General features: G+C 36.9%; 6 protein-coding genes across 6 annotated transcripts in view; 2 read left to right on the top strand and 4 right to left on the bottom strand.

Moving 5' to 3' along the window:
* The window catches only part of LOC116306829 (uncharacterized), a 46,352-nt gene extending 30,255 nt beyond the window's left edge, over nt 1–16,097 (top strand). The window contains exon 8 of the mRNA XM_089036024.1: nt 16,021–16,097. Coding sequence (XP_088892150.1) covers nt 16,021–16,075 — 55 coding nt within the window. The 3' untranslated portion in view covers nt 16,076–16,097. The remainder of the gene's footprint in view (nt 1–16,020) is intronic.
* Nucleotides 5,642–9,677, bottom strand: LOC148908816 (uncharacterized). Its single transcript, XM_089035629.1, has 3 exons — nt 9,048–9,677; nt 8,274–8,826; nt 5,642–7,625 (listed from the first exon to the last, which is right to left on the bottom strand). Exons 1-3 carry the CDS (start codon nt 9,557–9,559, stop codon nt 7,380–7,382), a joined length of 1,311 nt encoding a protein of 436 aa, XP_088891755.1. The 5' UTR covers nt 9,560–9,677; the 3' UTR covers nt 5,642–7,379.
* On the top strand, nt 5,718–7,663 carry LOC148908817 (uncharacterized). Its single transcript, XM_089035630.1, has 2 exons — nt 5,718–5,852; nt 6,552–7,663. The coding sequence occupies exons 1-2, from the start codon at nt 5,732–5,734 to the stop codon at nt 6,809–6,811; spliced, it is 381 nt and encodes a 126-aa protein (XP_088891756.1). The 5' UTR covers nt 5,718–5,731; the 3' UTR covers nt 6,812–7,663.
* Nucleotides 10,585–11,767, bottom strand: LOC116306857 (cannabinoid receptor 1-like). Its single transcript, XM_089035242.1, has one exon. It carries the CDS (start codon nt 11,765–11,767, stop codon nt 10,787–10,789), a length of 981 nt encoding a protein of 326 aa, XP_088891368.1. The 3' UTR covers nt 10,585–10,786.
* Nucleotides 13,294–15,826, bottom strand: LOC116306858 (neuropeptide FF receptor 2-like). The gene is made up of 2 exons (XM_031716981.2): nt 15,800–15,826; nt 13,294–14,989 (listed from the first exon to the last, which is right to left on the bottom strand). The coding sequence occupies exons 1-2, from the start codon at nt 15,824–15,826 to the stop codon at nt 14,237–14,239; spliced, it is 780 nt and encodes a 259-aa protein (XP_031572841.2). The 3' UTR covers nt 13,294–14,236.
* Nucleotides 16,098–17,115: 1,018 nt separating the features above from the next.
* The window catches only part of LOC116306859 (unconventional myosin-Ie), a 35,541-nt gene continuing 27,821 nt past the window's right edge, over nt 17,116–24,835 (bottom strand). Inside the window, exons 25-34 of the mRNA XM_089035977.1 lie at nt 24,219–24,305; nt 23,627–23,743; nt 23,038–23,093; nt 22,636–22,698; nt 22,088–22,161; nt 21,507–21,653; nt 21,262–21,377; nt 20,792–21,072; nt 20,136–20,666; nt 17,116–19,695 (exon numbers count right to left, since the gene is read on the bottom strand). Of these exons, the coding sequence (XP_088892103.1) occupies nt 19,033–19,695; nt 20,136–20,666; nt 20,792–21,072; nt 21,262–21,377; nt 21,507–21,653; nt 22,088–22,161; nt 22,636–22,698; nt 23,038–23,093; nt 23,627–23,743; nt 24,219–24,305 (2,135 nt within the window). The 3' untranslated portion in view covers nt 17,116–19,032. The remainder of the gene's footprint in view (nt 19,696–20,135; nt 20,667–20,791; nt 21,073–21,261; nt 21,378–21,506; nt 21,654–22,087; nt 22,162–22,635; nt 22,699–23,037; nt 23,094–23,626; nt 23,744–24,218; nt 24,306–24,835) is intronic.

Here is a 24,835-nt window from a genome sequence, read left to right on the forward strand (position 1 = left end):
TGGATTTGCTAGTAGTTGAAACAATATGCATATAACAAAGGTAACCCCGCTACTCAGTGCCAGCTTTATAAATTTTCTAAGTTTGGCCCCTCGGCATCTCATAATTCAAGATAAACGTCGAATCGGTGAAAAAGTCTAATGGAAACACTTTGATTGACGTCCACCAAAACCCAATTTTTTCGTGACGGCAAAATGTATTATTCCGTTCCCCTCGTTATTAGAACAACTGTAAGCTTCCGATAGTCCCGCAACGGTAGATCATAGCATACACATATTCATAATATAGTCTTTTCTTATCTAGTTCTGTAGCTCAGGTGATTAATTCATCGAGAGCAAATGAATGAACATTTTGATTCCCATGGGTGAAATTTACTGCAGAGCAATTAAACACACTTTCTACAAGCTGTTTTGAGAGATCGTAATAAAACTGCATTTCATTCAGTTCTTTAAAAGTAGCTAAAAAGAATCACCAATTTAAAATAAAAACCACAGTTTTGCCCTTCAGTACAGACACCTGACCGTTAACTGCATGCAATTGGACTATCTTGTCTGGGTGACTTAGTTCTACTTGTTCTCAGAGTGGCAGGGCATGTTTTCGCACATAGGGGTATTTTAAGACAACTAGCTGGAGAGGAATCATTTATTAGATATACATTAACATTTGCTATACATTAGATTAGTGTTTTTGTGTGTGTGTGTGTTTTTGTTGTTGTTTTTTGTTTGTTTTGTTTTGTTTGTTTGTTTATTTATTTATTTATTTGTTTGTTTGTTTGTTTGTTTATTTATTTTTGGTAATCAATGCCTGGTAAGCGTCGCTATTTGGCATTCTTTGATACTGATTTCTAAGTAAAAATTCACCTCGTACGTATCTCACCATTATTTTGCTGTTGCGAGAAACCGCGGCTTATATTTTTCCCGTTTCTGACAAAAGAGTAATCGATTCTCTTACTCAGGCATTATAGATAAAATCAATTAGTTAGGGACGAAATGTTTGCCGACAGCTAGATGACAAGCAGGGGCTTGAAAACATGAAAACTGATTACAATTTTCATTGTATAAAATCTAAAATTAAAATCTACATGACGCTTTTGAAGAATTTTTCATCTGATTGAACAAGAGCATTGACAGCAAGTTTGAAATTGGTAAATATCGTGTTGGTGGTGTATTTTCTTTGTGTTGTTTTCGGAAGCACGGGTCGTGAGTGTGCTGCATGAAAACGGATCGCCGCCACTCGCTCACTGGCAGCTCATCGCTGTGATTCAATTTGTTATAGGGAAGTAGTGTTGTTTGTTGTTTCTATTCTGTGATTCTCCTGTTTTTCTCTCTCCGAAAAAAAAATCAACTTATAATCAGTGCTAGTCCGTTTAGCTTCAAAAGCTTAAACAAGGCTAAAAGAATAATTGTAAATGTTAATCATTTTTAGGAGTAAATGTCGTTATGAATCCTGACTGGAATTTTGGAATATTGAAATATAAACATTGATTGTTTTTTCATGTCTTAGGCAAATTTTACTCCGAATCGAAATATGGGGCGAACCTATTGGACCTGGTTGTACGAAGGGTGGATAGCGCTATCCACCCTTAGACAGTGATTCAATCAATAAATTTATCCACTGGATAAGATTTATGATCCGTCGCCGGGATAGCGCTATCAATCGTTCGTACCAACCGGCCCTGGACTGCTAGCCTCCCTTACATGTGAAAACGCTTTTGTTTTTCACCTGAACACGAAGCTAGAACATTAATTATTCAAAGTGGTCGCCAAATATCCCGATTCAGTATATTCGTTCCGAGGGTGCAATTTAAGCTGTTTAGGGCACACTTAATTTGGAACCTAGCTCTGTTGTGTTTTCTCAATCATAGTTTTTATACCTTTTCTAATCATTTGTTGTCATCTATATATTTCCGATGGTTTTGCTTGGTATGTCATCTTATTTGCCACGATATGACGTCACCAGTTGATCATAATGTTATGTACTGACGAGGCGTAGCCGAGATTAAAGATTAAGTGGAAAAAAACGGCGACTAAAATCAAAAGCTTTACTAATAAAAATTTCAACTTGGAAGTCGCAAGCTGTCACCTTGTTAATCTTGATTAGTCCCCGAGAAAAAAAATTGGCTTCATTTTTCAAGGACAAAATGTTGGCGGCAGGTGTTTAGCATTAAAAAAACTGAATCTTAGTTCTGCAACTGAAAAATTCCTCATTTAGTGCACTGGATATTTAGTTGTTCTTTTACTCTCTTTTCTCAATTACCTGGCGTCGAAGTATTTTTCTGAGTACTGCAATCACTGCTTGGCGCAGGTCTTTCATACGCCATAGGTACATCAGAGGATTAACAGTAGAGTTCAAGAACGCAATCAGTTCACACGAAGCTATGATCTGGTAAAACAGATTAGTCATATTTTGGTCGAACGACTCTTTATGTAAAGTTAGATGAAAAGCAGCTGTAATAGCAGAAGTTACGTACGGAAGATAGAACAAAATTAGAACTAGATATATTAGAATCATTGTGTTCAGTGATTTTCGATACTTGGCCACATTGATGTCTGTGTTTGTAGCCAGCTTGTTTTCATTGCTTGGCGATACGGTGTGTGTTGCCTTTTTCAAATAGTAATAAGCCAGGGAATAGCATATGGTTATAGTAGATAGCATCAGGAATATTGCAGTTCCGATAAAAATCAGATATGCAAAGAGGTTTTTGTCGATTTCAAAGTTAAAAAGGAAAATCAAAACTACTACAATAGATTTGATCCAAAATTCCACTACGATGATGATGATCCGTTTCATAGTCACAATGCTGCGATATCGTGTTTTCTTCTTAATGGCAAGAAGGCGGTCGATGCTTATGATCGCTAAAGTGTATAAAGATACCGAGGTTAACCAGTAGCCCATGGCACGACCGCCTACCCACGAATAGCAAAACAGTGCGCTATTCCAATGCTTTAAAGCTGCAATGTTTGTCAAGACTATTAAATACTGTCCAAACGATCCATTCAGAAGATCCGACAAGGCAAGACTCGCAAGCAGGACGTAGGAAGGCTTGTGTAACAGAGGTGTCTTCCAGATTGAGTACAGTACGAGAGAATTGAGGATGATTGCAGGTATTCCTGTAATCGCGTATAACGAAAGTACCACGACACGATATTCGGGCAATTCAAAACTAAGGTTACCAAAAAAGCAGGAATAATTCATTCTTGAATGCCACGTCTTGAATGACTAGTTTATTCTTCAATAAGGACTTTCCTATTCAACGTAATATTTGTTTTGAATTGATCCTTTCCGGATTAGTATTGTATACAAATTTCCTTATCGTGGAAAGAAAGTAGCTCATGCACACAAACGCACCAAAGACCATCTGCTATCCGTATATATCGTATTTATGTCCGAGCAAGCTTCTAGTTCAATCTGTATATCTGTTTGTTTTTTTTTTTGTCCTATTGTAAATTAAGGTGTGTAATAAAAAAGGTCGAGGTTTGTTTGCCATCTGTTTCTGTTAACTGACAAAACCTACGAATTCATTTATTCCTATTTGCAAACAAAGAAATATTTACGACTGTTTTTATTGTAAGTCTTTTTTTCGAAACTATACTTAGTTTCGCAAATTCAATCTCAATATTCCCAACTATTACGTTTTGGTTTCTTTATCGTTTACTTGTTTAAAATTTCATTTCTTTTTCTTGCCTAAAATCAAGACTAAACTGTCAATAACATAACTTGGCTGATGAAATCAGTGGTCCTACCTTGAAACAATCCATTGTTATGTGCTGTTATTTTGACAGCCGGCAAAGATGGTTAACTCAGTTTCGGTTTGCACATAGCAATTTCACCATATGAAAAACAAGATGACCAACTATCGCTCTGATTGGTCGAGTGCCATGCGGTATTAATTACTTAACAGAGCGGAAAGAGATGTTTTATTTGTTATTTATGTACAACTGCGGTGACTTAACAAATAGGTACAATAATACAATATATACAATAAGTTTATTTCATGAGGGAAATGCAATAACCTTCAAAAGATATATCAGAAATAGATGTACAATATAAATTATTAAATGATATATACAATAAATGCTACAATAGTGGTTCGAAACAAATATAACGGTTAATCAAATTATGAATAAATTGATTGGTTTGAAATATAATATAGCGAGAACAGTTATTTTTATTAATACTTATGTATAGGCTTTCAGCGTGATATACATTTGCTTCAGTTTATAGTAGAATAGCGACAGTTGGAGCACATGAGATCTTCCAAATGCTCAACCGAGGACATTCGCGAACGAAATAGATTACGTAATTTCTACTGAATGAGGGGAAAGAGTGAAAACCAGAGATTTAGCAGTCAACGGAGACGAAGGAATAGAGAGCTGTTTGAGATGAGAACTAAGATCAATTTAAAGTTTGTTAGCATCATTTGTCAATGTTCACTTCCCAGAATTGCTGCAAGGCCTATGGTACCCTTAAGTAGTAACAGTTTGCCCCAGTACGACGGCCTAAAGTTCCACGTGTTTCAGAAAGAAACTGGAATCTTCTTTTGAGGCAACTTGGTGCACAGGGATTTGGAAGTACATTAAAAAGAATGGGTTCAATGGTTAGACCTTCAAGTCTTCTCGGACAAGGGCTTAAAACCGTAGGTCCCGTCTGTCTTCACTATATAACCCTATATGAGGCGGACGGAAAAGATCCACTGAAGACGCTGGTGACGGCCATCTTCAGTGCCCGTGCTAACCGTCGGCCTCATCAATTGGGTCGCAAGGCCTGTAGGGCATCGTGCCGTCCACCCAGTAGTGGGAGTGGTAAACGCATTAGATTAGATTAGATTAGAAAAGTCAGCGTCAAGGAGTGTACGAGCAGCCCGTGTTTGAAGACGAAGAAGTCGCAGTAGAAGCTGATAGGAGCAATTTCCCCAAGCAGCAGAGCAATATATGAAGTAGTTGTTTATGCAAGAATTATAAAATTAAAGCAGAATTAAAGTTTAGATAGGATATGATGCGACGTAAGAGAGAAAGCCTACTACTAATGATGGAGGAGATCATGTCAAAGTGATGTTTCCATGACATGCTACTGTCTTTCATGACAGCAAGCATATTGGCATAGTCTACTTACTCAATGCTTCTACTACTAATTTGAACATTCAGTGTTGAGCTAGTTAACGTGCGTTTCTGTAAAGTTGCGATAATTAGTCTGTCAATCAGTGTAAATAAGAAAAAATTATCAGTGTATTAGAATCACAAACATGACGTGTTCTCATGATTGGTGCAAGCATGTTGCATAATGCAAGGCACTACAACTTTTGTCTGTGGTGGTCGTGTCATAGCAATGCAAGTGACAGTACTGTTGTCTGACACTTCAAAAATGAAAAAAAATTGCATTATCATTTATCTTTCAATTGTCAGGTTTGAGCTTGGTTCAAGGTGGCAAAGTCCCCAAGTTCAAGGAAGATATATTTGAGTCAGTTTTCAACTTAAGTGTGGATGACCAATGCCTAAATCTATTACGCTTAGGGTTAAAAAAAACTGGCATATTCCAGGTAAATGTGCTTAAACTTTTTTGAAGCCAGTTTTAATGTCAGTTTTCCCCAAACACACAAACACATTTAATGGTCAAGCCTCCTTTTTAAAGTTGTCCAGTCCTACCTCTTTTTTAAAGTGTTTTTAATATTTTGTACAGCTTGCTATAAATATTGATGTATTTAAAGACTTGTTCAGAGAGGGACCCAAAGCTACTATGACCATAAGGATTCTGAATGGTTTTTTAAAACCCGTCTTCAGTGAAGCAGGTTGCAATGCAAGGAAAAGCGAATGCTTGGTTTACAGGGCTTTCCAGAAGTACCTCAGGGAAGTTGCAAGTAGGTGGTGTTCTGGTTATTTTTGGGTTGGAGCTAGAAATTAATTCATGTGGCTTTTTCAATTATACACCATAGCAAAGGGCATTTTGACTTGATGTCTCAGTATAAATCAAGCAATATTCAAACATAATTACTATTGTTTTCATTCTGCATTATGCCAACTAATGCTGAACAACTTGCATCATATTAAAAATAATAATGCTATAGGTTTATTAAACTGAGAGCTTACACTTACACTAACACATACTAATTGCTAACTGTTATTTGTAAAGCGTATTTCAATATGTCATATAGAAAGTGAGTTATGTAAATGCATTTTTATTGTCATTATTTAATAGATAATCACGTGGACACAAAGCATTCATGGGTATAATGCACCCTTAACCACCTGCATTCTACGCATGAATGCTGTGTGCCTCAGTGATTATCTATTAAATATTGAATGGATTATGAGACATCCCTGACTGCAGCCTATTTAAACACAGGCTATGGATATAAATACTTGAACATATTATACATTGCAAAAGTTTTTCAGGATTATTGTCCCTTGTGAGGAAAAAAAAATGATATTCACATTCTTCTGGCTCATCAGATGCTTCAGAGAAATGAAATTACAGTTGATGGTTCCCCAAAATTAACATCGAACAATAATCACAGTGCATTATTTTGTTTTAACTTCTTGATTATTTTTATCTATAGGTGGTAGGCGAACTGGTTTAGATTTAGAAAGTGTGTTACAGTTTGTGACAGGAAGTAATGAAGAACCTATACTTGGTTTTTCCATTGATCCATCGTTAACCTTTAATGAGGTTACTGGTAGTTTCCTTCCAACAGCAAATACCTGTTCGAACACCTTAAGTCTCCCAAGACCGACAAGAGAACATGAACTTCCAGAAGAAAACATATTATTTGAATTGTACGATATGGCTTTTACAAGTTCCTATTTTGGTAACAAATAGATGAGAGTAATGGAAGTGTTGCCTGATGCACTCATCCAGATCTATCAGATTGTTTCAAATTTCTTTTAATTGCTTTGAAGCTTTAATTATAGTTGCATTATTGCTATCCCTTTAGATGTTACTTGTTCATACCAATATAACACTTAGATAATCAGGATGAAGTTGCATAAAGCAATTAATTGCTGGTCACTTATTAAAAAAACAGCATTTAATGATTTGAATGTAACACATTTGGCTGGTTAAAAATTCATCTGTGTTTTCAGCCTTTATCATATAGAATACCATAAGCTTGGGTACATATATTTTTTTCATTGTAATTGCAGTTGTGTTTTTTGCCAAATTATTACCTATCCAATAACTGGAAATTAATTTCAAATCAATTTTGATTAATTACTTATTTGGTAAACTTGTCAATGAATAGTAATTTTGGCATCATTCTAGTTCTTCAAATTAACTGCTGTAATCTACTCTCTAATTTTACTCTGGCAATTAATAAATAAGTTTAAAAAAAGTTATATTGACATAATATGGTTTTAGTTTAATGGTTTGATGAAAAATGAAATGTACTTTATGATGCATTTGATGTATTTAAACAATCAGATACAAAAGAAAGTGTTTTCATGTACAAGTCAATACCATATGAATCACTTGTATCAAGTGGATTTACAAGAACTTTAAGCCTTCCATAATCAGCCTCTTGTAAAGGACAGTTAACAGGAGGAATTTCAATGATATCACCATCTTCATCTGGACCACTCCATTCACTGCATGGTAATGGCCCATCCCAGTCAATCCCATAATTATTACAGTTACCCTATAACACAATTGGTTGAATAAAAAGTTAATGTTTCACATCAGTAGTGAAGGCATCCCAGCAATAATAATACCTTTAATATGGCCCTTATTACATTAATATGGCATAGAGGTGAAAGGAAAAGAAGAGCTAAGGGTGAATATAGATGATAATCCAGCCCCATGTAGTTCCTCCCTAGATCCTCCTAAGTGTCCAGCTGCTGGCAACCAGTGCTGGTCATAGCAGGACTACCATCATATGACATACCATCACTATAGTTTCAAACTAAACTTTCAAAATATTATCATTAAATTCAATGTGTGACATGGCTCCTTACTTGCAGCAAATTTATCTAAAGCAAATTTCTGTTTGATATAAACCTGCACTAGTGTGTAATTTTTCTCAAAATTTCAAATTAACTTAACAGTTTTGTTTTTTATGTGTGCAAATATCAGGGGCAGATCCACGAATCACTGAAAGGGGGGGGGGGGGGGCGTGCAACAAACTGAACGAAAAAAAAATTGTACTTTCTCTCTACTTACATTTACTCTCCACTTCTTTTCTTTTGTTTTACTTAGCAAAAGGGGGAGCCCCTGCCCCCTTCAATCCTCCCCTAAATCTGCCCCTGAATATATGTGATCATTATCATTATTACTAGTTCTGTTATACCTCCATGTCTCCAAATGTTTCCTTGGCCACAGTTAAGCTGGAGTTTGCAATACTATTCATACCCAACATCCACAGCTGCATTGGTGTGCGATGACCAGCTGATGAGATCTTGTGATGGTTCCAGCCAGAAACAAAATTTTGTAAAGTCCTGTTATATCTTTCAATGTATATGTAGTGTAAGCAGAAAATATGGCTATCATCATTGGGATTGAGCACTTGACAGGCCTCCATATGATAGAACAGGTTGTAGAAAACGAATGTAACTTGGTAATACATGTCTCTCCAAAGCCGCTCTATCCTCTGATTGTGTACACTTTTTCCTGTGATCATACTTGCTCTTCCTGGGCCTCGTGCAGGGTGTGAAAGCATAAACATCGACACCTCCACATTCTCGCCACCCATGTCACTCCTCACCCTTGATGGTAGACCAAAAAAAGTGATAGCTTCTTTGAATAAACCAAGAACTGTTTCTGATCTATTGTTGTTTGAACATTTTAAATAGACAATAGATCTAGAGAATCCATCAATCCCCCCATGAACTACCAACTTCCATCTAGAAAAAGAAAAAGACAGTGAAAAAGTACAGTATCTTTATATCATTAAAATATTGATTTTACCAAACTGATAAATGCATGTGTTTACACTCGCAAACACATTTAGCTTGCAGCATATCACTTTCAATTTAAAACTGCTAGTATATTGAAGCATATTGCAAAAGTCATTATCACTGCAGGGGAGGGGGGGGGGGGGGGCTAACTTGCAATTAACTTTCACCTTATCAATTTGTGATGGCCATCAATATGCCAAAGAGCATTGGGACTAATGACACTGTACTTTCGTCTTTCTGTTGCTTGCATCCATCTTGTTACGGTGCCCTCTGGATCAACACGTTTCATGCTTTCTCTGACACGTAATTGTGGAACAAAAATTCCCCTGGCCATTAGGTGACCTAGCATCATGCGATAGCCAGAATTGGGGAACTCGATCTTAATATTGCGTATAACATCATCTAGTGCACAGTCGTCAATGTCCGTAAAAGATCGACTTGTAGCAATGTTTAAGTCTTTAAGGCGTCTATTAATTGTTGATTGAGATACCCCACACATACGGGCCATGTCCACAGCTTTAAATCCCTTTTCAGACAAATAAAACAATTGTTCCTGTGTTATGCGAATCTTTGGTCTTCCTGGTAAACCAGAGTGCTCTAAGTCTGATTGAAAGGACTGCTGATTCCTGAATACTGCTGATTCCTCTTCTTCCTTTAACAAATCGACAATAATCCGCATCTTTCTTGTGACAGAGTGCTCTATTATATGTGCTGCTTCTAGATGCACAGAATGGTTGTATAGTAGGTTTGCACGAGTAAATAAATCTTTCAAATCAAGAGGAGTAGCGTCAAGAGAGTTTTCAAAATGTTCTAAAGTTTGAAGGAAATTTTGTATCCGTTTAAGAAAAGGAATTTTTGGATTAATCGCCGACATGTTTTCAAGTTAAAAACTGAAAAACCCCAGTCTTTTTCGGACGGCTAAGTGCTCTAGGGCCCAATCTCTAAAAATGTCGAACTTGAATAACGAATGTCGACCTTGAATAACGAATGTTGAACTTGAAAAACGAATGTCGAACTTGAATAACGAATGTTGAACTTGAAAAACGAATGTCGAACTTGAAAAACGAATGTCGAACTTGAAAAACGAATGTCGAACTTGAATAACGAATGTCGAACTTGAAAAACGAATGTCGAACTTGAATTTTGACAAGAAAAACGCGCCATAATCGACAAGGTCAAAAGCTTTTTTCAAGGCCACAAGTAGAAGTCCATTTAAGAGTTTTTTTATCCATGTTGTTTAAGATGTTATCAAAAAGATCAGCAATGGCAAGCTCTCAAAGAGCAATGACGTCGGAATCCAAATTGAGAATATAGAAGCAGTTGCGAGAGAAAGTCATAAAATGTTGGGTGTACGTGGCACTCGAGAATTTTGGAGATAGCTGTTGTAGGCTGGATTTGACGAAATCCCCCAAAACAGGAGGGATACTATAAGATACTCTGGATGGTAGCCTGGAGTAAATATGATTTGTAATACGATCCCAGTTGGTTGAACTCCTACAGGCATGACTGAGCCGAACGGAGAAGAAGCGATTTTTGAATAAGTTAGCAATACCATTATAATCATGGTATCGTACTTAGTTTAAAAGTAGAAATTTGAACTACCTTTTAAACTATATTTTCGTCTCATTACGCATATTACGCATTTTCATGGGTGGCTTAAATAGCGATAAGAGTGCTCACCTCTCACCAAGGCGACCAGAGCTCGATTCTCGTACTCGATACGTGCGGTGCCGTGAGTCGGCTTGTTGGTTCTCTCCCCTGCTTCGAGGGTTCTACTCTGGGTTCTCCGGTTTTCCGAGGCTCACCTACGCAAAAAGTAACTCCTAAATTCCAGTTGGAATTTCAGTGGATCGGATGAAAAGCCACTCTATGGAAATCATGCCACTTTTAAATCCCATATATTTAATTATTCGTCTTGGATGGAAACTGTGTTCTCTTTTGTCAAACGTTTGCGTGGAAAGATTCCTTTGACTACCGCCACAACTGCTTTACGAATGTCTCTCATACGACAAAGATACATCAGAGGATTAACAGTAGAGTTCACAAATGCAAGCAGCTCACACGAAGTTATGAACTGGTAAATCGTAGTCTTGATTCCTTTACTGGGAGATGCTTTATTCGCAGCCAATACAACTGCAGAACCAATAGCAGAAGTCACATATGGAAAATAGAACAAAATTAGGACCACAAATATAAGTAACATTGTCTTCAGGGATTTTCGATACTTGGCCACATTGATGTCTATGTTTGTAGCCAACTTGCTTTCATTGCTTGGCGATACAGTGTGTGTTGCCTTTTTCAAGTAGTAATAAGCCAGGGAATAGCATATGGTTATAGTAGATAGCATCAGGAAGACAGCAGTTCCGATAAAGGACAGGTATGCAAAGAGGTTTTTATCGATTTCAAGTTTGAAAAGGAAAATCAAAACTACTACAATAGATTTGATCCAAAATTCCACTACGGTGATGATGATCCGTTTCATAGTCACAATGCTGCGATATCGTGTTTTCTTCTTAATGGCAAGAAGGCGGTCGATGCTGATGATCACTAAAGTGTATAAAGATACCGAGGTTAACCAGTAGCTCATGGCACGACCGCCTACCCACGAATAGCAAAACAGTGCGCTATTCCAATGCTTTAAAGCTGCAATGTTTGTCAAGACCATTAAATACTGTCCAAACGATCCATTCAGAAGATCTGACAAGGCAAGACTCGCAAGCAGGATGTAGGAAGGCTTGTGTAACAGAGGTGTCTTCCAGATTGAGTACAGTACGAGAGAATTGAGAATGATTGCAGGTATTCCTGTAATTACGTATAATAAGATCATCACTATTCGATAATCTGGTCGATTTAACGCGATGCTACCGAAAAAACAGGAGTAGTTCATCTCGATTTGGCCTGCCAAAAACCGTTCTTATCGTTCTTTTTTCCGAGGTCTTTATCTGTGAGAAATTAAAGCATTATTTTGGGTTTTGCACCTTTGTTGCCTTAATTAAAGCACGGCTTTTTAAAAGACATCTGTTTTTGCGCTTTTGTTGTCATAAAAACATTTGATGGATATATCCGTTGCTTCCGATTGTCGTATTGAAAAGGTAGCCAATCATCCGTTCTTAAGACCTATAATACTATCTTTTTGTACTATAATTCAATTGATACTAACACAAAAGAAAAGAACGGAAGCTTACTAAAATAAAAATGAAAATTGAAAAATAAATTAAACAAGTCAATGTTAGCTTGTCAAACCAGCTGAGCGATGAACGTGGCACGCAAAGCATGACCGGCCCTAAGCTCCCCTAAGCTTAAAAAAACGAAGCAAATATGGCGGTAAAGTCAAATTGTTTTTATTCTTCCTTTCCATATTTCTTCTTCTTGTAGCCACGTATATTATATTTTAGTCAAAAGAAAACAGAAAAATACGCAAAAGTTGGGTTACAGTAGCCTGGGAATAAGAGCCGCCGGAAAAACAGCTAAACGCGCTGTGATAGGCTAAGACAAAATTCATCGCTCAGCTGGAATAGTGCAAACTATACCACCTGCAATGTTATTCATGAACTTAAGTTTCATCAAATTATACTTCTCAGAGTACGCCAACCAAATTTTTTGGAAATTGAAAAACTTTTATTCTCATGTGGGATTCGAGGGTTTTTTTTTACAAGGCCAACTGATATCAATGATGCAATTTCACAGTGCATCAGTTGGACTTCATGATGTAACACAGTTAGATTATATTGTGGAAATTTCATTTATTCAAAATATTATTTGAAAACGAAAGTTGTTTGCTGCCATCTGCTTGTACATCAATATTGTTTTCTACTAATCATCACCATCATCATCATCATTATCCTCATTATCATCGTCATCAATTCCTTCCCTTCCAAGGGCGGATCCAGGGTTTTTTGAAGGGGGGGGGGGGGGGTCTCAGAGGTAAATTTTGTGGGCAAAGGAATCCCAGTCGCATTTTTACCAAAGGAAGCCCATTTGACCTCAGGAATGACAGAGGGGTCGCGACCCCCCCGACCCTCCCCCTGGATCCGCCCTTGCCTTCCCACCCCAAAGCATTACATGCTTTTAAATTTTCATGTATTTTTAAAAAGGAATTAAGGAAGAAGAACTTTCTAATGAACTCTGGTTTACTTTCTATTGCCATTAGCAAAGTAAACAGCATTTCCCAATTTCCTCATTTTTAATAATTTTTTCTTGGCAAATACGCTGAGCACAATCTTTATTTCAATGTTTAACCTAGTTACCTTTTGCAGGTTTGATAAACTTTTTAGATCGGTTTAAATCTAATCCCCTTAAAAAAATAAATAACTAAAACTAAATTGTACTTGTAAAGAAGTTGGATTAAGAGTTATAAATATTTATTCATCAGTTTAAACACCCTTGTATTTGAGCAAATGCTTCGTCGTTCATGAATCTTCAAAAGTTTTTTACACAATAACTTAATAGTTTTTTAAATTTCTCGCGTGATGATTGGCTATTTTTTATCACCAATGAGAGGACAGACAAATATGCTGACGTCAACGAACGTGCACTCTTTCCGTTGGTTGTTTTGATCTCTAAAAACTAGAAGCTTTTTGTTTATTTATTTATTTATTAGTTTCGCCATATATTAATTAAACTGGAAATATAATAAGTGAAAAAAAATACTGTGATATATATGACAGGGTGACCGCAACAGCGTTAAGCCAATTACTGCGTGTCCAACATAATGTCTTAAATGAAACTAGTGCATATGTTTTTATTGTTTTTGTTATTCTTCGCCTCGTGGATGATATATATGACAGGGTGACCGCAACAGCGTTAAGCCAATTACTGCGTGTCCAAAATAATGTCTTAAATGAAACTTAGTGCATATGATTTTATTGTTTTTGTTATTCTATGCCTCGTGGATCCACACGTCTTTGACAATGTGATGATACAGACATTAAAAACTGAAGTCCAATCGTCAAACCGTTAAACACATGAAGAAATAATACTGTAGTATTCAAGAGAATGCATTTGCTGTAATTAATGACACGAATTTGTTGAAGCGTTTCGCAGGAGTTGACTTGTCGGACAGGATGTAAGATTGAGTCAATGACAATTTTTAACATTGTAAAACCTATATTTGTTGAGTAGCATTGTTAATCAAGGATAATATCCAAGCTTTTGCGGAATTCAACAGAATTAATTTTTTTTTTAGATCTCGGTCGGTAAATTTTGTTGGCGACGATCAAACAATAGACTGCATGAAAACGTGCTGCATCTGTAGAAGAAGTAGCAGAAACGACAGACGTGTAGTGAAACTGTACTTCTTATTGACTCCAAAAGTCTTCATAAAAAAGGTTTTGCTTTCCCACTTTTGACCAACGACTCACCGCAGTTGTTTTGTGCTGTCTCTCTTTGATCGTAGCTCAAAGCTCATGCTTCTTCGTCCGGTTTCTTTTCGGCAAAGTAATGCCCTCTTGAAACCATTTCTAAAATTACTGTTGAATAGCAGATAAAGGCAAGGGTTGAGTGCCCCGTTTGTTGACGCTAAAAGAAAGCACAAAGGTCTGTAATACGTTTTGAATATGTACCACAGTTTGTCATCGTACCAGGCTTTAACCATGTGATAGGTAAAAAATGGCGCCCAACACAGGGCAAAGACTACGATGACAGTCACCATCAACTTCGTCGCTTTGAAAGCAGATTGTTTGGCTTGGATTTGCCTTTGTAGTGAATAACCACCAATGTTGGATTTAGAACGCATGCGTAGTCTGCATCCTGTCATAGTGTACAGTATTGTGGCACAGACAAGTGGTATTATGTAACAGAGTAACGCCATGATTGTCACGCCAACTTTGTAAGCCTTGTCACGATCAATATCATAACAACCAGGCGCAATTTCCCTTGCCTTAAATGTATTGACGTATCCTAGTATGATGGGAATAGATAGAATTGAACTCGCAGTCCAGATTACAGCAATATTGATCTTTGCCTTCCTGAAAGAATAGCGATAAAGAGGCTTAGTGACAGCCAGGTATCTGTCTACTGCTATGGCAACGAGGTTGAAGGTAGAGCAGGCAAAGGAAGAATAAAACAATAAAAATACAATTCTACAGAGGACCAAGCCCACCAGACCATCGATCCAGGAATACCCCTTGAATACAATCTTCAAAGACACCGGCGTACAAACTATAGCAGAGATGATATCAGAGAAAGCCATATTTGCAATGTACAGATTGACAGAAGTGTACATGGAGGGTGTGGTTCGTACCACGTGAATGACCAAACTGTTGCCAAGCAACGAGACCAGAAATGTCATTATGAAACCTACTGCCAGAGAAATGTTCAAAGTAGAAATGACATTTTCGTCGACACCTTTCTTTTGTGATGACGCTGTTGATGTAGGAAAAACTTTATGTCATATATTTATGTCTTACCATTAATTTCTCAGGTAGCGTTAGATAGCATTTAATTTAATACTTATACAGCAAAACTGGTATTGAACCAGATGAATATATCGTAACATAACGAATTAAAAACATGATTTAAAGTAACCTGTCAACATGACTGTCAAAAATTCTGATTTTTATCAAATGGAAATCTCTTTTTAAAGACCAACAACTCAAATCTCAAGCAATTAAACATTAATATAATCGACTCTTTTACTAAATTTTGAAAGAAGAGAGTGTGGCTTCATTTTTATGCGAGTATCTTTAGCAAAAATAATTTCAAGCAATTACCCATTAATATAATCGACTTAAATCAAATTCAACTTACAAAATTGATTTGTTGCAACAAAAAAACTTTTTTTATTTTACTAAACTTTGAAAGAAGAGAGTGTGGCTTCATGTTTATGCGAGTATCTTTAGCAAAAATAATTTTCTCAGTACCATAATGACATTCCTTCTACAACACAGCCAAATTTATACCATTTTATTAACCTTCCCTTTCTCAAAAGTACTATTGATGCGAACATAACATGGAAATACACAAGAAATGTCACACAAATTCCATCGAGAAAAAACACGATTTCTTTTTTATTTCCATGTTTGTCTCGAATCTATGATACGGGCTTATTGTAAAGTTGAAGTGGCTCCCTCATATTTTCTCCCCAATGGTCCTAAAACAAGCTTTAGTTTTGATGGAATTTGTGTTACTTACAATTTGTAGTGGGAGCACCAGTTGTGGCGTTGATGTTGTTTTCGCTACCATTACCATTCACTGACGACGAGCAAGTTGGCGACCAACAAGAAAGAAGCACCAAAATTCTTAAAACAAGGTTTGTAGAAAATTTATAGCTCATAACGTTAAACGTTATTGCAGGTGGAAAATTGTCGTATTTCGCAGTCGAAATTTGAGATGCGGATTTTTTTTGTTAAAAATGTAATTAAGACTACTGCGGCACACGGTATTTGTCCGAACTCCTTTGTAGCTTATCGCTTCGAGGCTTGTTCCTGGTCATGGTAAGGTTACTTCTGGAACTAAAGATTCAAAGCTGTAACGGATGTCTTATTTGGCACTTTAATATAGGACTGATTTCACTTTATTAATCCGACAGGGTGTTTGATGACTTACGACGGAAACAATCAAAAGTAAATTTAAAAATATTGACAATATGCTCGAGGTTATACTATGCACACACCCTTATATATCTTCCATTCAAGGAAACTATTAAGTTTAGATGATAACGCTTTCATATTCCTATTATCCCTACACCTGTTCGTCGGGAGTCACCGCTTATCCGAAATACCATGGCAACTCATTGTTCCGACTCATGCGATGGAGAATCAATCGCCGTTGCAAGGGCTTTCCCAGTGGAATTAAAATCTTGTCCCACAAACAACTACACAGTATTTGTTTTAAAGAGTACTACAAGGATTATGAGACAATTTTCTATTCTTTTCGCAGGACAGTAAATTCTGGAAACGATTTATAATCAGTTTTCCGCGATCACAGTTTTAAATTCTGAGATATTCTAGATAGTTTGTTAAACTTGTGGGACGCAGCAACGCTAACTAAGGGGAGTCTTAACCATAAACTGCACTTTAAGGTCACTCCATCGTCGGAGTCGTCAAAGTTGTCTATAATGTACAAACATTTATTCAACTCTTTTGATCAAACCAGTTACAGAACAAACAAATGACTCTTTATCAAACCCGGGTAACAACACAAGCTTCAAATTTCCAATCATTTATTTAATTGTATAGTAAAGGCCTCCTCTGTCCCCTGTACAGTTGCCAATAAGTATGGTACATTTTATGTCTCTCATTAAGGCTTTTTTAATAAACACAATCACTTCCCCCATATATAACATTACTAATTTTTATTTATTTATTTAAAGGCCACTTTTTATCACACCTATCAGCCACTGGCCCGAATCTGCCGTTATTCGGATTTTTAATTCACTTCACTTGTATGGAATCTACCATTTTTACTTTCGTAGCGCTTTTCACATTTTTGCGACCAAGATAAATGCAGCTGGGGGCACTTTTCCTTGTGTCCTTTCACGACATTTAAAATTTATGAGTTTTTGATTGATTAACAGACGTCAAAAAAAACCCAGGATTTTTGAAAGTTGAAGTCGCAAAAAAACTTTTTTATCACTTCATACTTTGCTCGATATTATCGAACATCTTCAGGCTTCGTAGACAAGAAGGTATTTGCTTGCTCGTATTTGCCAGAAATCAAATTTTGACTGGCCGGTTTCCTGCAGCGTTCAAACCTTCAAAACTGAGCCGTTTGGTTGATCTAAATTGATGCCCTCATATATAATAATGTCATTTCATTAAAGTAATGCGACACATCTTTGGGCTTTGACGCGCGCGCATTTCAATTTGTTTCATTACGTCACAGTGAAACTTTCATTTCCTAAATATTAACACCATTCGAGATTGCTTTCAAGAGTGAAAAATGCAATCATATGCAAAACATATTGCACCCACCACACACGAAATGAAGGTAAAGTTCTAAAGAAATTAATTCCGTGATTTGGTGAATTAAGAAATTCAAAACTCCACATCAAAAAGCGAGTCGCTTTTTCAAAGGTGTTTGTATTTTGACATGTTCATTCAAGTCTGGTTAATTTGAACTGAATTTAATTTTTTGTCGTAGTCTTATAATGGCAACACGAAAACCACCAGTGATTTTTCTGTCAACAAAAACACAAAAAAAGAAATGCATAATTCAAAGGCGATGCCGGTTGCGAAAGGGAACAGCATCAAAAAGAATGACAAAATAAACAACAAATCTTCAACCGATAGAAAAGCCTCAAAGAAAAGCAGAAAAGACAAGAAGAATCGAAGTATTTCAGATCACAGGAACACAAGTCTGGATGTTCCCTCAAAGCCTGTATTTTGTGGGGAGGAAGACAGACAGCTATCACAGGCAGCTGTTGACTTGGTATGCGACGTTTTGAGCTCAATAGAAGCAGAAGAAGACGATGACGTTAATCATTATCAAGTATGTGGAACAAGTGGAGAAATGTCTGCACATCGGAACAGTTTTCCATATTGCTATGCAAAACATAACAGATTTGTGTCATCAATTGTTGCAAAGAAGAAATCAGCGCATGACGACTTATGCAATGTTAGTAAATCTGTAGCAGGTACTGTAGAATTTTCGCTCGAGGGTAGACATGCTGGTCATTCCCTTGATAACAAAGGAGAAGTCGATTTAGATTGCGTTGCGTTGTAGCAAGCGCGATGAAAGAAGTTGAGGATGAATCTTTCCACGATAATCATAAAGCCAATGATTCCTTTTCGAATCAGACTGGAATAATCAATAATTCTGCCCCATCTAACGATAGTCGGAAAATTAGTAGAGGCTCATTCACGACAGATATAGTGGAGTCTATGAATGACGATGAATACTTGAAAAGGTCCCAAACTCATCAAATGTCTCTGGACAAACTGACAGGAAACGGAAAGAAAAAGAAATTAAAGAAAAGAAACAAAAGACGGGAAAGGAATGAAAATGGAATGAAATGAAAATTTGGAAAAGGAAAAGCATATAAAGAAAAAAGAAATCAAAAGAAATCAAGCAGTTTAATTAAACTAGGAAGAGTAAAACATTCCCACCTATTATCGGTATTTTTAATTTTCTCAATTATTTCATTGATAATAAAAAATTATTATCTATTATTTTAGCAATAGAGTTAAAGTTATATTGAATTCTCTACAGAGCTCACTTTACAGGTGGAAGGGGTGGTGGTGGAGGGGGAGGAGGAGGAGTAAAGCTACTTGCTTCTGACTGAGGAGGCGAAGGAAGTGAAGAACCCGGAGATCCTGTTGTAGGTGTATAAGGAAGCGGTTGTACTTGGCCCGCCTTGGAAGAGTTAGGAGGTGGAGGCCTCGAAGGCGGAGATTTTTTAGTTTTTGCAGAATAACTTGGAGCAAGAGTTGTTGGCGGTGGCGGTGGTGTAGGCGGTGGTGGTGGTGTGGAAGAAATCTCCGCTTGTTGTACAACGGAAGGAGGAATAGAAGTAGTAAGTGGGGGTCGTGGTGGTGGTGGCCTCGGAGGATAAGATTTTGGATTCGGTTTTGTAGGAATTGGTGGCTTTACTTTCGGCCTTATTACTGTTGGTGCTTTTGTTGCACGAGAATTATTACCAGTTGGTGCCACCGCGACAGGTGGTGAAGGAGGCGCCGGGCGAGATTGTAGTGCTCTTGGTGGAGGTGACCTTGGGGGTCTTTTGGTTTCATCTTCACGGGGCCCATCTACACTTTCTGTTTCTTCTGTTCTGTCTGTGCTCAATAAGTGAGACCCGCTCGCTTCTGAGTCACTGTATTCAGTAAAGGACTCGTAGGTATGGTCAGAGTCTTTATCGTCACTGCCTTTTTTGTTAACCTGTGAAGATACAATGGGACAGCAACTGATTTTATTTTCTAACTAAAACTTCTTTTATTCAAAGCTATGCAAAGCTATTTTTGGGAGAGCATTCGATTCATTAGAAACCGTTGTATGGCGTTTACACTGATGACAATAAGATCTAGGCATTTAAACAAGCCAGGAAAAATGAAGGGCAACAGCTACTACATACACCGATAAAATTCAATATACGACACCGTAAGCTTCAAACGTATCCTTATTACGAGCTTAAACCTCTAGATTATAACGTGTAAGAAGAAGAAGAAGAAGAAGAAGAAGAAGAATAAAGGAAAGAAAGAATTATGACGATTGAGATGAAGATGACGGTGGTAATGCAAACGATAATGACGACGAAGAAGAAGAAACGAAAGAAGACGAACATGTATATGATGATGGAAGTGGTTTTTTTTTACCATTACCTTTTTCTTTTTAGAATGGAAAGCGTGTCTAAAACTTGACCTGATGGTCTTCAAAATCCCTTTTTTCTTTTTGTTGCTTCTATGAAAATATGTTTCTTCGGTATCGTAGGGACTCAGATTGGTAGAGTAAGACTTTCTCTCCCCTTTGCGTGGTTCTGTTCCATCTTTCTCGATATAACCTTCAGAGCTCGTTATTTCTAAATCGTTGTCGTTGCATTTTACCGCCAAGTAGACCATTCCACAAGAAACGGTTTGAAACCGCGCGCAATTATATTCAAATACCACAGTGTACAGTCCAGGTTTTCCTTTCGCTTGCTTCATGTCAGTCCATTCCGGTTCTTCATTTGGTAACGTGTCTGTCCATCGTGCGTATTTACGTATGTCTTTGTAGTTTTGTGGTTTCCTTGTGAGAGGAATGATGACCTCAATTGGACTTTTGAATTGCTGTGTTCTAGACGAAATCACAACCAAATCACTCAGGACACTCTCTGGATCTGGTTTGATGATTTTCTGATGACGTGCTTCGCTCACCTAAAGGGTAGAGAATTAACGTTAATCACAATCATATTTGGCTCTGCGATTTCCGCTTTTTCAAACGATAAGGTCTCGGTCCAAAACGGCACGTAAATATAATCAAAGAGATTTGTAGTTCTTACCAATATCGTGATTGACTGTATGTTTTTCTTAATAGCATTTGCAGGGACTTTGATCCTTATTCCCCTCGATGAGACCTCTCCACCGTATGACGTGAACGTTCCAGAAATCAGTTCCTCATAGCCGTCAAATACGTCAATCTTGCTACTGCGGTGATGTATCTTGGACCTTGATGGACCAATATGTACATGATCTTGCTTGTAGTTTTGCTGCATTTGTAACTCGAATCGTTCTAGGCTTTGCTTCGAGTATCGTTCTTGGATATTCGCTTCTAAAGTTGTTTCTATTTTTAAGGAAGAAAGGTAGTTATAAATTTAATGAAAAGAAGATGAGGAGAGAGGATGAATAAAGTAGGACAGTGTAAAAAGAGACGCTTTAATATCCAATAAATTTATCCACTGGATAAGATTTATCCGTTGAATAGCGCTACCCATGCTTCGTACAACCGGGACCAGCACCATAAATTACCTACCAGTCGTAGGGCTGATGTTAATATTATTCATTGACAGCGAAAGAACAATCTTAGATGTGCCTGTTTCATTGAACACCACTTGGCGTATGGTACCGTTCTTCATTTTTGCTTCAGTTCTGCAAAACGATTACAAGAAAAGTCACACAATAACAGTTATCTTTTTATAATAATGATTTTTTATCGCAACAGCTATACGAAGTTTCTTCAAACTAAAACCAAGAGTGTAAGTTTGAGATTTTACCAACCTTTGCAGGACGTTTATATCTAAAGTCATTTCGGTTTCCAGTTCATAGATTGCAGCAAGCCGAGAGAGAATCTCAGGCAGATGTTGTGTCTCTAAGATAGTGTCGTATTCCTGTGTGTGCAAAACCATGAAGCGATCCTCGTAAGGACTAAAATACAAAGAATAACGAATTGATTATGTTAAGAAAATCGTAATGTCAGCAATTGCCCAGACTATAATTAGGACAAGCATTTGTATAGGAAATCGCACGATCTCGAGTACAATTTGGAAATTAATAGACACGAGTAATGTTTTGAAAGTTCTTGTAATTGCGCGAGCCTTTAGCTTTTAGCTTTAAAATTTTATTCATGTTTTTTAAGTACAAAATGATAGAAAATAATTGTTTTGACATTGTTTTGGCCGTGTTGCCATAGCGACTTAATTCGGTACTCCTCTCGACCAATCAGAGTCGAGTAATTTTGTTGAGTGTGCTATAAATCTATATACCGAAACATACTGATGAGTACGTTTTACTACATATACTGAACAGCTATTTGCAATTGACTAAAAAAATAAAAATACATAGAAGTATGCTAACTATACCTTGTTGATACGCTTTTTAGGTCGTGCATTCTTAATTTTCTCTTGAGCTTGTACAATGAATCCAACGAAACTGCCTATTGAACACCAGAAAATTTTATAAGCTATAAATGGTTTGCTGAAAATAAATTGGCTTGCGATAGCGGTAACCTGTATAGATGACAATAATACCAGGGGCGGATCCAGGGGCGGTAAGTAGGTCAGTGACTAGTCACCCCACTTTTGCTCAAATTTCTCAGTATATCGCGATCGTTAGTAATAGTTACCCCCCTTTTCTTCGAATTCCTTGTAAAACCTTTGCAATAGTCACCCCCCCTAAAATTCCCCTAAAGACAATGGGTATAAGAACGAAAATGGAGGAGGAAATATGGGATGTAAATTGAAGAATGCAACAGGAAAGTCTTAAATGGGAAAAGGTTTGCAAATTTTATACGTGCCGGCCTTCGCTGGTTGGAGAAGTAACTAAGACGTGCACTTGAATGAAACACAATTGCACTGACATAGGATTACCTGGTCATGAGTCCAAATTACCTAGAAATGAATCTACATACCTTTTTGTTGGCGCCAACAATAAACAAGCAACTGGTCGACAGGATAAGGAACCTTTCTTGCCCCTATTATGATCATCAATTAGTACTTTATCTAGTCTCTAAATATTTAAGTCGTTAATTGTATAGCAATTTGATTTACAAATGGTTAGACATTCAAGTGGCCTAGAGGACCAATTGAAATGGCGGCTCTGTGAGCTCTCCCTCTTCATTTCACTAACCAATATCGTAGGGACAAAAAAAAAAACGACTGAGGACGTAACGAAACCCTGGCAGTGACCACCTTCATGTCTACACCTCATACTAACCACCTCTCATGATTGTAAAGTGCCTTTGAGAAAATGCATAGAAAGAGTGCTATATAAATTATATTTAATCATAATCACCCTGATCGTTAAGACCTACCATGCATTTTTTCGAGTATTTTATCACTTTCCCAGAAAACTCGACCAGTACATTACCTAAAACAGGAGAAAATCAAAGAAGAGATATGTAGCGAAGAGAGTTTTATGTATGTATGTGGTGTCTCTGGGGGATTGATTGGGTGTTTAAGAGCAGATCATGCGGCTGGATCGAGGATCAGAGGCTCGTAGTGAAACTTTAGCGGCAAAAATTCTGAAGGAATATAGCGAAGTTTTATTATGAAGCACCCTACTCGTACTCACAGGCTGGTCTGAGCCAACATAACTCAGAGAAACTAAAGTAATTAACAAAGAGGATTGTTACAGATATTATACATAGTTGATGGGAACTGTACGCATAATTGCAATTAGGATTCGTCCCCGAATTTAAACCAATGAATACTGATATTTAGGATAGAAAAGAGAAAATTCAGAAAGGGTTTGAACGAATCGAATTTGAAAAATTCCCCAATCCGCTTCGTGTTATTGTTCATGCCCTTCTCTCGTCGCGTTCTCTCAGCACCCTGCGTTTTTAGATCAAATTATCTCGAAAAAGTGTTTTATACACATAATATATACATATATATATATACCTATTGCGTTACAAAGGTAACTGCTTTCTATGACATGTAGATGGTCTCCGTCTTTGATCTTGATATCATCAGGTATATTATCGACGAACTTGGGGATTTGTTGTAGCATGTCTTTTTCTACAAAGAGTAAACCATATTTTAAGTTTCTTGTATATTTTATGTCCTTGTCATTTTATTTTTCTTCTCCTCAGTTCACAGCCTGAACATTGGAGAAGATAGGTTGTTTAAAATGGCCGCGAAGACAATTGAACAAACAACCATTCTCAGGGAAATGAGACGTGTTCTAAATAGAAATGGAAAAAGTTGTATCACATAAGCATCGGATATTATTAAGGAAATATTTAGTCAGACGCGTGAGAGCTTATGACACCAAAGACATTAAAGTGCCTCGAGTCAAAAGTTTCATTATCATACTGAGCTGCATTTCATATTTGCGACTATCATTATATATTTGATAAGGGAATGTTTTCCATCAATGAAAACCTAACCCAAGATATCATTCAGTGTTTTATACCAATCAAACGTGAAACATCAACATTTTATGAGCAATAAATACAATTGGTTCAAGAGTGGTTGAAATGAAGAATAATACCTTGGAGCTTTTCACGAATGAGCTTCTGTCTCGCTTTTTCTCTTCCTCTTTTTGTATGTCGATAAAATCGTTGAATCAGTATTGCAGCTAAAAACACAGGACATGCGAAGATAAATACACATGTTGTAAAGTCATAAAAGGGAAGGTTGACATTGGACTTGGGATCTATCATTGTGAAAATGAATTAATGTCTAGAAATGTGGCTTCAAACCAACGTAGTCTTTGCTCATTGGTGACAGCGAATATGTTATATGCTAATTTAGTTATCGTCAAAATGAATGAATTAAAGTGATACTATAACATGAAAAGGTAAAAAGCCTTAGAGTCCTTAGAGAACAATGAATAGAAATATAGCTATGAAATGATGGCAAATAAGAATTTAAAAACATAGAAAATCAGTGCTGATTTTATAAGGAAACAAAAAAATTATTTTCGCTTTTTAGAATGAAAAAGATGAAGACTTTCCATTTTGGGGGATTTTTAAGGTGTAGTACTTTATAAATGTCATTGCATTCTTTGTCGATTAGTCAACATTATTCGGCTTATGCAACCCGTGTCGTTCGGTTGATCCAAGGTATGCAAATAAATAAATACATATTAATAAATAGGATTTAGCA

The sequence above is a fragment of the Actinia tenebrosa genome, unplaced genomic scaffold (genome assembly GCF_029948245.1).
Source record: "Actinia tenebrosa isolate PJP-AT-01 unplaced genomic scaffold, QUT_ActTen_1.0 PGA_scaffold3__52_contigs__length_22856419, whole genome shotgun sequence".
NCBI lineage: Eukaryota > Metazoa > Cnidaria > Anthozoa > Actiniaria > Actiniidae > Actinia > Actinia tenebrosa.